Source organism: Mustela putorius, unplaced genomic scaffold (assembly GCF_011764305.1).
Source record: "Mustela putorius furo isolate JIRA1106 unplaced genomic scaffold, ASM1176430v1.1 tig00003909_pilon_pilon_pilon, whole genome shotgun sequence".
NCBI lineage: Eukaryota > Metazoa > Chordata > Mammalia > Carnivora > Mustelidae > Mustela > Mustela putorius.
In genome coordinates this window covers 5,953,854-5,970,497 of record NW_025422057.1, presented here as the reverse complement: position 1 = coordinate 5,970,497, position 16,644 = coordinate 5,953,854, and the positions used below count along the sequence as shown (strand labels likewise).

General features: G+C 46.9%; 1 protein-coding gene across 1 annotated transcript in view; it reads right to left on the bottom strand.

The window, feature by feature from the left end:
- ADAM12 (ADAM metallopeptidase domain 12) overlaps nt 1-16,644 on the bottom strand; it is a 337,607-nt gene that overhangs the window by 112,060 nt on the left and 208,903 nt on the right. The window contains exon 4 of the mRNA XM_045068602.1: nt 15,191-15,269. Coding sequence (XP_044924537.1) covers nt 15,191-15,269 — 79 coding nt within the window. The remainder of the gene's footprint in view (nt 1-15,190; nt 15,270-16,644) is intronic.

Below are 16,644 nucleotides of genomic sequence, written 5' to 3'. Positions count from 1 at the left end.
CCTCAGTGGAGGACAGACTTCTGGGGCCACCTGAAAGGCAACTCAAGGAGGAAGAGGAGAGTTCTGGACACTGGTTGTTTTGACTTTTCTTAGCAATTCTAGAAGTTCTTCAAAAATTCAGGGTGTACGTACTATGGGAGAAGTGATTTTTTAAAATCTACTTATGGTATCTTTGGTTGTACAGTTTCCCATTCTTATAAAGTCAAATTTTCCATCTTTCTCTTTACGAATGTCACGCACTGCTCAGGGTGGCTTTCCTCAAGGTTACGTGGACGTCCTTTATTTTATTCCATTTCCATAGTCTTACACTTAGCTCTTTAATCGACCTGGAACTTACTTTTTGAGGGGGCGAGGTTAGAATCTGTCCCCCACAAACTGAGACCTGGCTGTCCTCTGCCACCATTTTCGCTTTCCTGGTGATGGGGGGTGCTACGTGTCGCCTACAGGGTGCCCGCGGCTCTGCTGTTCTCCTCCAGGAGCTGTCCCACGTGAGACCAGCCTGCGTTTGTCCATCTCCGTGCCCAGAGCGCCGCACTGTTTAGTTCCTCCTGTTCCATCCCACATTTGGAGGGCAGACAGAACATGTTCTCTGTTTTGACTAAGATTAAATTCACACACCACAGGATTCACCTTTTAAAAGCATACACTTGGCAGGTTCAGAATGTTGTACAGCCGTCACCACTGTCTAATTGTAAAACATTTTCACCACTCCGAAGAGAAACCTCGTCCCCGGGAGCCCTCACTTCCCCGGACCCACCCGTCCTGCCTCAGCCCCTGGCAACGGCTCGGCTACTTCCTGTCTCTAGGGATTTGCCTGTTCATTCTTTTCGTGGCAGCGGATTCATACAAAACGTGGCCCTTCGTGTCTGGCTGCCTTCGGCATAATGCTTACAAGGCTCATTCAGGTTGCATTCCTTTCTATTGCAGAATAATAATACACGGCCTGGAAATGCCCAATTTTGTTTCTCCATTCATCAGTCGAGGGGAACTTGGGTTGTCTCCACTTTCTAGCAATTGTGAATAGTGCCGCCGTGAACAACCGTATGCAGCTCCCTGCAGTTTTGGTTCTCCTGGGTACGTGCTATAGTATAGGGTTTGCAAATATTCTCCCCCACATTGTGGGTTGTCCTTTTATTCTTTTAAGCATCTCTTCTGCACACACGTTGATCACTTTGATGAGGTCCACTTCTCCCTTTGGTTGCTTGTGTTTTCGGCGGTGCTATACCTAAGAAACCAGGATCTCAAGGCGCTGAAGATTTCCACCTATGCTTTCCTTCAGGAGTTCCACAAGTTTAACTCTTATACTCAGATCTTCGGTCTATATGGAATGAGTTTTTGTCTGCGGCTTGAAGCAGGATTCCAGTTTCATTCTTGGGCATGTGCTGAGGAGCATGACCCAGAGCTATTTGTTCAAGGGCTATCTTGGCAACCCTGTGGATGGCAGGTGTTCTTTGGTTCTGTTCTTTTCTTCAAATGTTTCTAGGATAATGTTACCTATTTTCTCTTCCAGGTGAATTTTGGAATCAAATTTTAAGCTTTGTAATAATCCACTGAAATTATATTAAGAATGTGGTTACTATTCCACTGTAATAGGGGCACCTGGGTGGCTCAGTCGGTTAGGCATCTGCCTTCAGTTCAGATGATGATCCTGGGGTCCTGGGATCGAGTCCCACATTGGGCTCTCTGCTTGGTGGGGGGTTTGCTTCTCCCTCTGGCCCTCCCTCCTGCTCATGCTCTCTCTCTCTCTTTCAAATAAAATAAATGAAATCTTTAAAAAAGTAAAAATCCATTGTTATAATCCATCAAGATCCATTTTCCTATTCATGTACATGGTATGTTTCCATTAATAATGTTATTTTTATGTCCTTCAGCCTAGCCTTGGATTTTTTTTCATGTTGCCATTAAAAAATTTTCCATTAGGCTTATTCCTAGGTATTGGGTAGGTCTGCTGGTACCACAGATAGCATTTTATACATGGTTATTTTTAATGTAAAGGAAAACTTTTTTTTTTAAGTTATCTCATAGCAGACCATCTTATCGGATTAGTTTATAGTTTGTCCAAACTTAGTAGCCTATCTTGGATGGTTTATGTTGTTGATTATACTGACTGCAAACAAGAGAAATTTGTGGCTCTTTTTTGGCCCCCAGGCAATGTCAGGGAGTAGGGTGGCTTGTTGTCCAGGGGCGAAGGCAAGAGAGGGGACGCTCACAGAGGGGAAGCATGTGCAGAGATGGGAGGCAACAGGAGAGGGGCTGGTAGTTCAGGGACGAGGGTTAGTTCTGCTTGGCTGGAGGAGTCCATGGCAGGAGCAGGGCACGGGAAGCTGACCTCTCCAGTAAGCATGTGGCTCAGGAAGGGATGTATCGGGACAGTGGCAGGGGACACAAGCCCAGTCTGCCATGTCAGGTGTCCAGACCTTGCTGCCATGTGCCTTTTTAGCTTCCATGTGAAATTACTTTGAAAGGCTCCTTGTCCCCCCACCCCAGATAAGGGGGCCGGGGTACTTAAGGGAGTTGTGATAACAAGTGTCTAATTACGAGGAGGCTACATAACTGGGTCATAATGGCCCAGGGCACCAGAAGGATCCCGTGGGGGGATTTCAGTCCTGGGTGCCCAGCAGGCACATCAGAATGGAACAGACCCAGAAAGCAGAAGAGTTTAGGCTGACCAGAGAGCTCAAAATCATGGTTTTTGTCTGGTACCCATCATGCATCACAGATTTTGCCTCATTTTAGAGAAATATGAAATATTGCATTGGCAGCTGGGTATTGGTTAGACAGTGAAAAACCAAATAGTGACAAAAATCTTAATTACTGACCTCTGAAATTTCAAATTCATTTATTCTCAGTCTCAATTTATTTCTAATAGAGTATTTATCAAACGTACTTTCAAATTAAATACCCAGAAATATAAGCTCATTAAAGCATGAGCTGAGAACAAATTAGTATAAAATTAATTTCTAGTTCACCAGTTAGGCGGAAGGAGTGCTGATAACAGAGGCGGGGGTGGGGGGGAGATCCTCATTGTCACGGTCCCAAGGCCATCCCGTCTCTCTCCGTCATTAACAGAGTTCATAGCTCATTTCCTAGCGCTAAAACTGCGTGAGGTTCATTCTCCAACAGCCCAACAAGCCCACCGCTCGCTCTTAACTTCTTAGATCACCAAGCATAACTACTAGAACTCCAAATTCCAGATTTTCCAGGACAATTCAAATGTCATAAAGTTTTAATTTTTTCAATATGAGGCACTGCATGCTTCCAGAAATGTGATTTCATTTTTAGGACACAGTCAATCATATGGATAAACTCAAACTCAGAAAGACATACTCATCCCACCATGTGCCACATAATTGGTTGTGAATTTGATTATGAGGAGGGGAATTTGATTATGAAGAGACGTAGCCTCCCGCTCTCTGGGCGGTTTTGCCCCCTTTGTTGGTGGTGGAGGCAGTGGGAGAAGCGCCCGTTCTGGGGTCTCTAGGCGAGGGCTTGCCACCACACCCAAGAGCCAGATCACCTCCCGTGGACTGATGCTAAGAGGCAGGAGTCCTCCAGGCCTTGTGGACTTGCAAATGCCCAGACTGTTGGATGGGGAGGTGACCACACCAGTGAGAGACACAACAGGCGTCCATCATGCCGAGGGAGGTCGTGTGCCCAGGGCACAACTGTGCTACTGATCCTATTGCTTTCCTTTGCAAATGGTCCCAAAGCATCCCCTTCCGCAGCCTCAAGAGTGTCAACTACTGTCTCTTTTTATCACACCCATGTCTGCAAAGGCACTGCTGAACAAGACACTGTTCCGTTAGCCCGTTGACTCTGCCTGTCCTCCTGATCCAGTACATTCTATTTCTACCAACAAAACATAACCTAGAAAACAGTCCCAAACATGCATAACCACAAAATTACATCTTTTCCTTTGCAAAACCTCTAACCATGTATTTTATATACTTATTACTTAACCTAATGCATTTCCCCACTCCAATAAAATAAATTTTCCTTCTGTTTAATACGATCAATCAAATGTAATGGTGGGGAAGAGGGAGATGGAATGAAAACCCTTGAACTCGAGACGAGCCCTCCACTGACTGCCATACGGGAAGTCAAATACAAATTCTGTTCTCCAACTCTCCACGGACTAGAACGGGAGGAATTTTATCTGCTAAATTGCTAACAAAACCGGCCTGACCTTGTGATTCAAAAGGACTGGGAGCAGACAAAGTCTGTTAGGGAATAGGCCGAGCGAAAATTATTTTCGACGCAGCTTCTCCTCGGGAAGTTTGTAGCTTCCCCCACCCCACGCCCAGCCGCACCACGTGCACCGTGCCGAACTGATTTAGTATTTGAATCACACCATGTTCTAGCTGGAGAGAAGCTCAGGCCATCTGAGGCCAAACTTCCTCTTTTAAGGCAACCCCGTTCCCGAGCAGATATGGAAACGGGGCCCTGACTGGTCAAGCGACTGTCGAAGGTCACAGAGCTGGTCAGTTGGCTAACATTTAGCGGGGACTAATATTTAAGGCCTTGATTCCGGGCCAGACGGCTTCCCCCACCCCCAGGCCCTGCTGCTACAAACATGTGACCTCACGGGTCTCTCTTTTCCGAAACCAAAGCTATCAGGTGAAACCCACACTTAGATGGGATGCCTTCTCAAGGACCACAGAGCCTATCGCAAGGCCGCTCAGGGAGCCCCGGGAAAGTGATGCCCACGCCGGCAGAGAGCCCTGCAGAGAGAAGGGACACAAGGGTGAATGCGCGCGTGTGGGTCCGCATGGAAGCGTGCGCGCGTGTGGGTCGGCATGGAAGCGTGCGTGCGTGTGGGTCCGCGTGGGAGCGTGCGCGCGTGTGGGTCCGCATGGAAGCGTGCGCGCGTGTGTGGGAGCGTATCTGTGCGCACGTGTGCACCTGCCTGTGAGCTGCCGGCCCGCACGCAGATTCCAGCATGACCGTGGTCTAGACTGAGCTCCCTCCCACGGCCCTTCAGGCCCCCCACACCGCACGGTTTGCTGGAGGCTGAAACACGGTGGTGGTGCGTCCGAGCCAAGGAAAAAGTGATTTCGCAGCCCCGCATGTTTCCCTGGCTGAGCTACATTACGCTTAGCCTTGAGAGTGTGTGGGACAGGAGGGCTGAGAAACGCGCCACCACGCCCACACTCCCAGGGCTCTCTCCGCTCTCAGCTCTAACGAGAACCATGTCTGGTTAAACGACTGTGAAGGACGAGCCTCAGGGGCCATTCGCATTATTTCGTTGTGCTGGAATTCTACATCAGGCAACACATGCTTAAGAAATCATGTTCACATTCCTGGGGACCTCCCAGCACACTGGGCCTGGACACAGGATGTCTGCAGGAGGGAGCGCGCGCCATGGCTCCCACGTCGGAAATCTTGGACTTTGAGACGTCGGGTCTCAGGTTTTCATCTGTGAAATGGGAGTGACCCTGACTGTCCAGGGCATTAGGGATCAAAGAAACGTCACACAGGGAAAGGCACTGCCATAGATCCCGAGCATGAAAATACACACTTTAAAACCCACTGTGCCATCAACTCAACTTTCCTCTCTGCTAAACCCTAGCTCCGTGTGGTTTTGCTGAATAAGTGAGTGTGTGAGAGCAACGGACACACTGGAGAGGAGGGGGCTGATTTTCTCACACTCCCATGTGGGTTCCTAACTCCCAGCTCCAAATCCGCTCGCATGCTGGCTGGGGCTCTGCAGGACTGTGAACGCGAGCAGGGCGGGCCTGAGGGGAGTCAGGTCGGAAGAGCAGATGTGGGTCAGTTACGGTCTCACCAGGACACACGCGTGTTAAGAACACGGCGCAGCACGGCGCCTCACCGGTTTTCCCGGCCGCGGCCCACTTCCTCATCCTGCCATCCTGAGAGGAGGGACTTCCAAAGCGAGGACGGTCCCGGGCGGCTGTGAACTGCTGTAGGCAGTGGCTAAAGCTGGCTCGCCTTTCTAAAGGCCTCAGTGTGTGTCAGCTTCAGATGTCCGTTTCATGTTCACATTCACGGATGGTTAAGTGCTTCAGCTGGGATTTGAACCTGGGCCATCTGCCTCCCTGGCTTGTGATCCTGCCTCTAGACAGAAGGTTTCACTCAGAGCCATCCCTTCCCGACAACTTTGGAAAAGGGAAGTCACCCAGACCTGCGCTCCTCTGTGGACTCATTCCAGATTCTACCTGGGTTTGGCGCTTCCATGGTGTGGCTCCTAAAGTCTCCTTACCATGGGCGCATCGTGTCATCTGTAGTTGGACTGCATGCTCCCTGAGGACAGGGGCTGTGTCCTGCTCCCTTCTGTAGACTGCCACAAAGCCTGGGACCGTTACTGAGCTGCACTCGGTTGGGCTCCAGAGCAATGTGCTTAGCCAACTCCCAGCGGGCCGGTCGGGCTTCCTCTCCCGGGCTCCAGGACTGAGGGTAGCAGAAGGCGCCCTGTGCTCCCCCAGAAGCCCACGCTGGGGGCCTCCTTGCAGACGAATGCTAGGCCCTTCCCTAATCCAGCTTGTTACAGTTTTCTAGACTAATTCCACTAACTACAGATGCCCCAGCCAGGAACATGTAACTGAGACCCTTTCGTGTTCTGTTCTGAGTGGATCAGAGGCAGGATCGCAGTGGCCAGGAGCTCTGATGCTAGAGTCTGGCTACACAGGCTTGAATCTTATCAGCTGTGGGTTTGCTCTCGTTATTTAACCCTCTATCTTAGATTCCTTATCTGGGTATAAAAATAGCAAACATTGATTTGTTGGGAGGATCAAACAACAAAACGTCTGAAAAGCACTTTACTCATGCCTTGCGTATAGCTGATGCCGACTTGACTCAAGCTGGCATACGGGCACTCAGCACACCCCTGTCGTGGGGCCAGCATCTGCGTGGGTGCCCCACACATGAACAGGGAGGTGTGGCACCACCGAGGAATGTGCAGACTGGTCTAAGAAGTCCGGGTTTGAGTGAGGGGGTTTCAGGAAGCTATCGATGATTTATCGGAATCAGAATAAGGGCAACAGGGAGCAGCACACCTAGAGAGATGTTCTGGAAGAACTGCAGGAGTAGGGGCTGGACTGAATCTAGATGAGACTGGAAATGGAAAGAAGAGGTCAGGTGGCTGTGACGCCTTCTGGCTGGACAGAAGGCAGGGCCTGCGGCAGAACCTCAGAAGGGTCCTTGGACAAGGAAGGGGAAGAGAGGGAAGGGGAGTGGGGCGGTGTCTCTGTGGGGTACCGGGGTGCCTCGGTCAGGGGAAGAACAGGGCAGCCTTCTGGGAAGAGTACACAGGTTGGACAGGTGTAGACCACAGTGAAGGCAGGGAAATTCAACCCAGTTTAAAGCATTTCTTAGGAGTGTAATTACGAGCCTTGCTCCCACCTGCTAAATTTACGGGATATGAATGACCTGTGAATTTCCTCCTATATCCAGAGTCACCTTTTCATACGTTTCTGATGCTAACCATTGAGGAATAAGGTTGACTTCCTAATCCACTTGCCTTGACATGTCTAGTCCAAGCCAACTGCAGAGATTTGACTCCCCCCGCCCACCTTTTTTTTTAAAGAAAGGAAGAGAGAGCTGGGGGGTAGGGGCAGAGGAAGAGGGAAAGAGAAAATCTCAAGTCCACTCTGTGGAGCGCGTGGAGCCTGACCCTGACCTCAACCCCACAACCCTGAGTTCATGACCTGAGTCGAAATCAAGAGTCAGACACTTAGCTGACTGAGCCCCGCAGGTGGCCCCAACTCCTTTTTGATAGGAAGGATTTGCCATGGAAATGGATGGGGTGTCACCCAAACAGTACTTTTGATCAGAATACTGGATTTCACACCGATCTGATGGTCAGCCACAGTTACCACTGACTAGTCTCCTACTGGCACCTGCCAAGCAAATGTTTTCATAAGTCTTTCCAAGAGAAACACATACAACAAATGGAAATTTCTGGGCATGGCTCGTGCGTCTAAGGTCAGACATCTCCCTTCTCCGTCTCCATGGTCCTGACCTCAGCAGCCATGTCCTCTCCCCTGGGCTTTTAGACTTTTCCAGAAGAGCCAGCTGCCTGATCTTGCCAAATCCCTGCTCTTGCTTTCTCTGATTACTCTTGGTGTTGTCACCGGCGGGTCCTTCAAAGCCTACACTGGTCCTGACACCCCCGAGGTGGAGACCTCTTATGCCTTCCCAGTGTTCCTCCCCGACAACTGAATGTATCACCATGGCCTCCAAAGCCTCCACATTCCAGCCCCTGTCAAATTTAAACACAGCCCTTTGCCTGCCAGCAAAGCTCAGTCCCAGCCTGGACTGTCCCTCCCTTACCACCCCCTGGTTCCTGCTTCCTCAACCTTCCCATCTCAGTTCAAACACTCCTTCCTCCAGGAAGACCTCCATGATCCCTCAGACCAGATTAGGCCCCTCAGCCTTCCCTTCAGCGCACTTATCACGGATGTTGACTAGGTGTGAGATTCTTGGAAAAATGTCAGTCTCCTCCTTCTGGCCCCATGTGGGCCCCTCGTCTACATTCAACCCCTGCGGTACCCTCAGTGGGGGCCACAGAGCCTGGCATAGTGGCGGTTCTCAGCACATGGGCGGCAGATGGGGGCCTTCCCACCGGAGCCCCCAAAACACTCGGGAGACGTTCTGGATGGTTATGCTGGCCTCTCCTAGAGTTGTCTTCTGAGATGCGCGTAGCACAAATGTCATGTGCGCTGTCTCCCACAGGCCTTATTATAAGTAACAATATAAAAGATAATCTTCCCTCAGATGTGGCCAGCAAAGGATAAAACCACAAATATTTCAGCCTGTCAGGACAATAGAGAGATAAAAGACAAGCTATTAATTCCAAAATTAAAATCAGCCACTACTCAGCCTGTCAACCAGCTTAGACTGATGGTGGAGAGATGAAATTTTTTAAAAAGAAGGTACTATAGCCAAAAGCCGTTCTTATTTTTATATAATCTTAAATTTAGGAAAATTCATTGTGTGCTGACTTCAGGGGATAAGAAGATGAGTCAGCACATTTCTTTTTTTGTTCTCCAGCCTGATTCAATAAAAACAAAACCCCAACGGCTGAGTCTGTCTCCTCACCATGAAAGACAAGACGAGGTCATGGACTCTGCTCAAGGGGTTTCTGCTGGAAGGACAGGCTGTCCAGGGCTGTGGGTTCTCTCGTGGGGAAGACTCTTCACTCCTTATCTTCATAGTAACATGGCCGAAGGCTCAGAGGAAGCAAAGGAAGGGGACCAAGTTGTTGCTGGGGTACAGGACAAGTTGTTCTCATTCTGATTGTATGAGCGATATGTGCTTGCTGCTTCTGGGGGCTTGGGGGTGCCAGTTAGCCTACCCTCCAACTGCTTTGCCTACAGGAGCTAGATTCAGGGTCAGAAGAAGATCATAACACACCTTCAGCGAAAGGGGTTTCTGGTATATTCTGTTAAAGGCTACCACTTAGGTCTGGTTAGAACTGAGGCATGGGCAATTTCCAACCTTCATCCCTACCACTCCGTTCTTGCTAGTCAAGCCTTGGGGCTCATCTCAGGGAGGCTGGGGCTGCAGAACACTTTTGCTGAGAATGCTCCATGGAGGCAGCGGGCTAGCCCCAGCCACCACTGACTGAGGGAGGGCACCAAGGCTCGACTCATGGCCCTTCCGGGCATGGGATCTCCCCGCTCCCCAATAAGCAGGGACTAGGGTTGTTGGGCCTGCTTACTCCTGCCCTCTTCTTCCTAAAAAAGACGCTTCCATGCAGAGGAGTGGGGGATGAGTAGAAGGACGGAGTAGACATTCACCTGTCTATCTGCTGACCTTGCAGAGAAACAAGAAGAAAGAAAAACATAATCCTCCCACTCGCCATATACACAGAGAAATCACAGAAAATAGAAAAATCCAGAGCCTCCCCACACAGAGATGGCCACTGTTAGCACCCTGGCATGCTTCCCTCTGGCTTTGTCTCTAAGATGGATACCTCTGTAGCCTACAGCCTGCACCGTCCGAGACCCTAACAGACCCAGCAGCTGCTTTAGTACTCTGTCTCTTCTTCTCTCTTATCATATTTGTCTTCCCACATGAGAAAAAAGGACAAAAATTGCCCAAGAAAAGGAAAATTAGTAAGGGGGGTTGAAACCAAAACCACGAATCTGGCAGAACAGCTTTGGGAGTGTATCTTACACATTCTGGCTGTGTCTGTGCGAGGGGACGGCCACTCACCCCCACGTACAACAGGGAAGGGGAGGACTGAAGCCTCCTGTCACTGTGACGCTCTTCTTTCTGTTTCTACTTGGAACAGCACTTACAACTGTGAAGATAGCCTTCATGATCACCATAAAACATGTATTAAATGAGAGCATCCGAGGAGGAAAGAAGAGGAAAAACCGGAGAGTCACGCGTGAAATGACGGCACCCACGTTTCTGTCCGAGGTTGATTCTCAGGTCTTCAATTTTGACCCCCATCTTTCTCCTGGACTCTAGATCCATATACCCAGCTGCCGACTGAACACCTTTACTTGGCTGTCCCATTACAGACTCAGTGGGGACAAACCTGTCCTCACTGACCCCTCTGCGTTCCCAAACCAACAACAGCTCCTTAATGGTGCTGGTGACAACACAAGGCCTGATGTTGGTGACAACCCCTCATCCACTATCTTGTCTATTCTGTCTCTTCAGGTTTTCTTCACTCTGGCCAGTTCCATCCATTCCAAGGCCACTTCTGTGGGGAAAACCTTCATCAGCTACCTGAGATCCCTAACAGATTTTCTCGCCTCTGGTCTATCAGCGATTCTGCCAATCTCACTTCCATTCGGCCATCAGAGACCCTTTCTAAAGCACAGGACTGAATATGCCATTCCCCTGCACGAAAACCTTCTAAAGCTTCCAATTTTCTGTAAGGTCAAGTCAAAACTCTTTAGCACCAAAGGGTTTTATACCAACTTTTCTCTTCTGTACTCATTTTTAGAGACTTAAATGTCATTTTCTTAATGAAGTGGCCTCCAATGAGCTAAAACTAACCACGGCCTTGATAATGTTCCAATGGTAGCAATTTTATTAACACATAAGTATTTCCAAGTTTTTAAAGCACTCTACTCTATAGTAGAATATATATGCTGAAAAATATGTTTTAGTCAACCCAAGTCCCCAAAGCCCAACTGTCAGCATGCAGAAGGTGGTTAATAAATGAGCAAATGGGCAAATGGATGAACGGATTCTGGGGGCATCAACCACGACGCTGCAGTGGCTGCGTGAATGTTTTAGAAAGTCTGGTCTGTGCAAGGTGCTGCGTGAGGCTCTATGGGAATAGAAAATAGATATAAGAAATATTCTCCAGCCATAAGAGTTCTTATAATATTTGTAAAATATATTATGGATTATATTTGAAGAAATAATATCAGTTATAATAATACTTTTCATCTAGATATAGTAATACAATAAATTACATTATCAGATACATAGATGTCAAACTCTCTTTGCATTCCTTAGATGAGTACCATTTGGTCACAAAGTAGTTTTCAAAATATGTGCTGGATATGATCTGTAAATATTTTATTTAGGATTTTTGCAACTATGTTCATAATATAATATTCATATTGTGGATGGTCTTTTTCTGACTTTTGTAGTTCCTCTCTTCTCCCTTAAAAATTTTTTAAAAAGTTCAAAGGGACTATTTTTTGTTAATAGGTTTGGCAAGTTACCTGATAAAATATTTGGATCTGATGTTTTTTTGAGGAGGGTGGATTTTTAAAACTTTATTTTTTATTTATTTTCTTTATATAGTTATATTTACATTTTTGTTTCACCTTGAACAGCATTAAGAATTTACATTTTTAAGAAAATGGTTAGTAATGTTGATAGCATTCCTGTGATTCTCAAAAATCTCTGTATGGCAAGAGTTACGCCCGTCTTGGTGTTCTTAATTCCACTGTTTGGGAATTCTTCTTTCTTCTTGATTAGACTTGTGTTTTATTCATTTTATTAATATTTTTCAAAGAACCATCTTTTGGCTTGATTCTCTCAATTTTGGGGGGAGGGTCTTCCTTTTCATTAATTTAAACCTATCCTTCAAAATCTTCCTTTCTGAGAGCGGTATGGTTAACTCTCCCTCTCTAGTTATGGATTTGTCAGTTTACTATAATTCTTTTGATTACTGCTTCACAGGTTTTGAGGCTATTTTATTAGTACACATAAGTTCACAGTTATTCAGTTATTTTACCATTCTTTGGAATTGTTCCTTTTATCATTACGTAATCAACCCCTTTATCCATAATAACGCCTTTTTATTTTTTTGCTTTAGGATTTAGCCCATCAGATATTATTGCTACAACAGCAACTTTCTTTAGGTTAATATTTTCCTACTATTTATTTTCTATTCCTTTCACGACCATTTTGTATTTTGAGTGTGAATCTTGTAAAAATTATGTCGCTGGATTTTAAGTTCTAAGCAGATAATCTGTTTTTACTTTAACAAACAGATTCATTCTATTTACATATAATTAGATTAATATGTTTGCTCATTTTTATAAACTTATTTTGTTTTACATTTACTCTGCTTTTCAAATCCTTTTGCTTCTTTCCTGACCTCTACTGAGCTGATACACTATTTTTGTTCATCATTGATTATTTGGGATTAAATATTTTGCTTTTCCATTCCTTTAAGGGTCATACTTAAATTTGCAAGTTATTTATCAAAATCTAAAGTAAACATGGATCTGTATTATTCTCAAGTACAATACAAATTCTTAAATTGTTTTAAATCTATTTGCTCATCTTGTCTTAAAACATCCAAATTTAGTCACTATTGTTGCAATTTTTATCCCAAATACCTTGCTTAGATCTACTCACATTCGATCATTCTGCTTACTGTGGCCTCTGATGTCCCACCCTTACCCCTTGTGTTCCATTTCTTTCTTCCTGCAAAAGCCTTTGATAGATAGTTCGTTAGAATTTAAGAGCAGTAAATTCTCTTATTTTTGTGTGCAAGTGCATCCTACTATTATTTTTGTGATTTTCCGTCGGCTTTCTGGAATTCTAATTTTGTCGTTGCTGACAAGTCTGCTGTTGGTTCGACTGTCATTTCGCACAAACGTCTCTTTTCTCTCAGGCGGTTTTACGGCTTCATCCTTGCTGGCGTGCAGTTTCAGCACAAGCCTTCCTGGAGGGAATTTATTTTTCTTCTTCCTGCTTGGGACGCACATCTTTCTTCAATTCCAGGACACCCTCATCACACTCTGTTTAAACACTGCGGCTTTTCTCCCACTTTCTTTCTTTCTGTATCTTCACTCTGGAGTTTCTTTTTTTAAAAAACAGATTTTATTGACTTATTTACTTTAGAGAGAGAGTGCACGAGTGGGAGGGGGGCAGAGAGAGAGAGAATCCCGAGCAGACTCCGCCCTGGGCGTAGAGCTGGAGGCAGGGCTTAATCTCACGTCCCTGAGATCCCAGCCTGAGCCAGAATCAAGAGTCGGACACTCCACTGACTGAGCCACCCAGGTGCACCTTCACTCTGGAATTTCTATTAGGCCTATTCTGTTGTCTTTAAAATACTTAGCATTTTCTCTGATTTCTCCATTATCTTGCATTGTCAGAGGTGCCGATTCTCTTGCTACTCTTGTTCACCAGTGCTCACTTACAGAGGTTTTTCTCACTGTGTGTTTTGTAATTTTGATTTGGGACTCATCATTGTTCTTTGGTTTTGGGGTCTCGTGGTCTGAGCTGTAGAAATATCTCTACAGAATTATTTTGGGTGGCTTCAGCCCAGGGGACCCCAGATTGCTAATGTGGGGCCAATTGTAGCCTAACTGATTCCATTGTATTTTTGAGGTCAATATATTGACTGGGAACTACATTTCCATACAGGTATTAGAAATGAGACACTAGTCCACTGCACCACAAACATATACTTACAAGGCTAGCTGGGGTTTTAATTTCTCTATTTTTTATGGGCATTTTCTTCAATTCGGGATACCCTGAGACAATTCTCTTTGTTGTCCCTTCTCTGGACCAGAGTTTTTCTTTTTCCCTTTTTCACAGAGGAAGCATCTCTCTGGGGCCCAGCTTCTGTGGGACTCTCAGCTGTAGGTGCTCCCACTTCTCTTGCCCCAAATTCCAAGCACAGGTCGCCACAACTCACCAACCTACTGCTCCGAGCTCATGTCCCCTCCTTATTTCTGCCTCCAGGGGTTTCTAGGATTCTCTTTTAAGCTTGACCAGGTTTCAAAAAAAGTTCATAGATGGCTATATTTTATCCAGGACTTCTATGTGCTTTCTTCGGGCTGGAAGGTCAGTATCAGGTCATTCCACCAAATTGCTATGAGTCTGAAGGTATCAATTTGTACTTGCTTTGTGCCAAACATGTGATAAAGAAAACAAGCCTTGGCATCGTTCACAGAAGGGAGAGATCCCTGCCGCTACTCGCTACTCGGGGCTGCTTGACAACAATTCAATGCAAATGTAAAGCCTTCCTCTAAGCTTTCTTTTTAAAACAAATATCCAGATTTTTTTAAAAGTAATTTTCCTAGTTCTCAGAAGGCTTCAACTCTCTTTAAATCCCTATACTCACACACACAGGCTGAGCGAGCACAGAGGGTACCCAGGAAGCACTTGTTAAAGGATCAGATAGAAGTAGCCTCTTGTCTCAGTTACATGTAAAACTCCAAATACCAGGGAAGCTAAAAGGTGATAAAGGTCATATTATAGTAAGAATCATGATATAGAACCATATTGTTTATGGAGGATTTATCGTTTATATAAATAAATGGCTTATACCTTTATTTATGGTAGATACACTTATAAGAGGTAGGTTACATTTCTAATAAGTAGGATACATTTATAGGTTCACTAGAATCAATTTTCCTTTGAATGTCTTGAAGACACTTAAAGTGTAACACAGTGAAGTTCAGCCCAGGCTACCTCGAACTTAGGCTTTTCAAGCCACCTTGAACTTAAGCGAGGCTTTCTAGAAAGGGTTTGCCTAACTGAGCATTCCCCCTGGTGAGTAAGAAGGTGGTTTCAAGGACAGCAACACCTCATAGGCCTTTCCTGGCACAAAGCTGGCCAAGGCCAAGCTTTCCTGGAGCTGGGACGCAGTGCCCAAACCCTGAGTGGTGCACAGGCTCTTGGTGGGATCTAAGTGAAGAATCCGGGCGTGTGACTTTGCTAGGAGGAAAGAGCTGCGAAGTGCAAACCCAGATTGGATAGCGCAAGATCACGGGGGTCTACTTGCTGGACTTACCGTGTGATTTCGACTGAGGGAGATGTCAGTACCATCTTGCAGATAATGAGTTTCTGTGAAACTGCTGGCAATGAGACCTCTGTGGAAAAATAAAAACAACAGGAAAAGATGAGTGTAGCATCGTACTGGTATGTTGCTTGTGAGTTTCTAGGCCACAGGGCGGCTGGCATCTGGCCCATCCTCATTTCACAGATGACCCAATGCAGTCCCAAAGGACCTTCCACCTATGCAGGAAGGAGTCAGGAGACCCAGACAGGGGGATCCAGACATGTGCTCGGAACAACATGTGCACACGACACGGGGAGCCCTCACTCTCTTACCTCATTCCTCCCAAACACTCCCAGGCATGTGTATCCCCAGGAACAGAAGCACACATGTGCACACGCAGCGGGAAGGTGCACAGAACACACACTCTTCTGCAAATCACACGTGCAGATTTCCAGCCTGGGGGACTTAACCTGCCTGGCAGCCAGCAGGCTCTCCCATCTAGAATCAATGGCGGCACCACCTGTTGGGAAAATAATGCTGGGTCCACAATACTGCGCCTGCTGATACCTCCTGGGGCGAGAGAAACAGCTATTGATGGGAACATGTCAAAGAAGAGAAGAAGAGTTCAGAGCAACAATGAAATGCTCAAAGCGTTGCTACAGAGGCTGAGGAAAAATGATTTCGGACACACTGAAATATTGAATTTTTAAGATAAATGAAAGGCAGAGAAAAAGCCCTCTTTATCCTAACTAAAATTGTACGTGGTCTGCTAGATCTTCATCGATGAGAGTAAAGCCTGAGTTTCTTTAGGTTTTCAATTATTTAGCGATTTCTTTTGTAATATGCGCTATTTTATTCTTTTTCAACAGAACTGTGACAGATAGTCCCTGTACGCCTCCTGTGTGCGAGGTGCTGTGCTAGCTGTGAGGGTACATCGGTAAATAAGAACACGGTGGCCTGGTGGGTGACAGAGGAGACACCACCCAGCGTGGGAAGGGCTGCCGCAGAGGCAGGCAGTCTCACCGGGTGAACGCAACATGGCAGGGGTGCGGCCGCAGGAGAGTTGGCACAGGAAGCCTGACGCCCTGACGCTGCGGCCGCCCAGACAAAGGAGGCGTGGGAGGACAGGGGGATTCCAGGTGGGGGTCGGCAAGGCCAGGAGACCTGCGGTCTGAAATCCGCCCAGCCCAGCCGGTGCCAGACGGGGAAGGGTCCGTGTACATGGAGCCTGGGTGGTACCTGCTGGGGTGATGAGGATTGAGCACTGTCGTGTGTACTGGACTTTGCAGGAGGTGCGGTGCCTGCCGGCGGGGGGGGGGGCTGTCTCCCTGCCCCCCAGCCTTCAGAAAATGCACTTCGCCCCATTGGTTGTGCTGGGAGTCACTCCACTTCCCGTCCAGAGATAAACCTGGGATCCAAGTGAGCCATTCGGGAAACTTCCCTACAGCATGCCAGAAGCGGGGCCT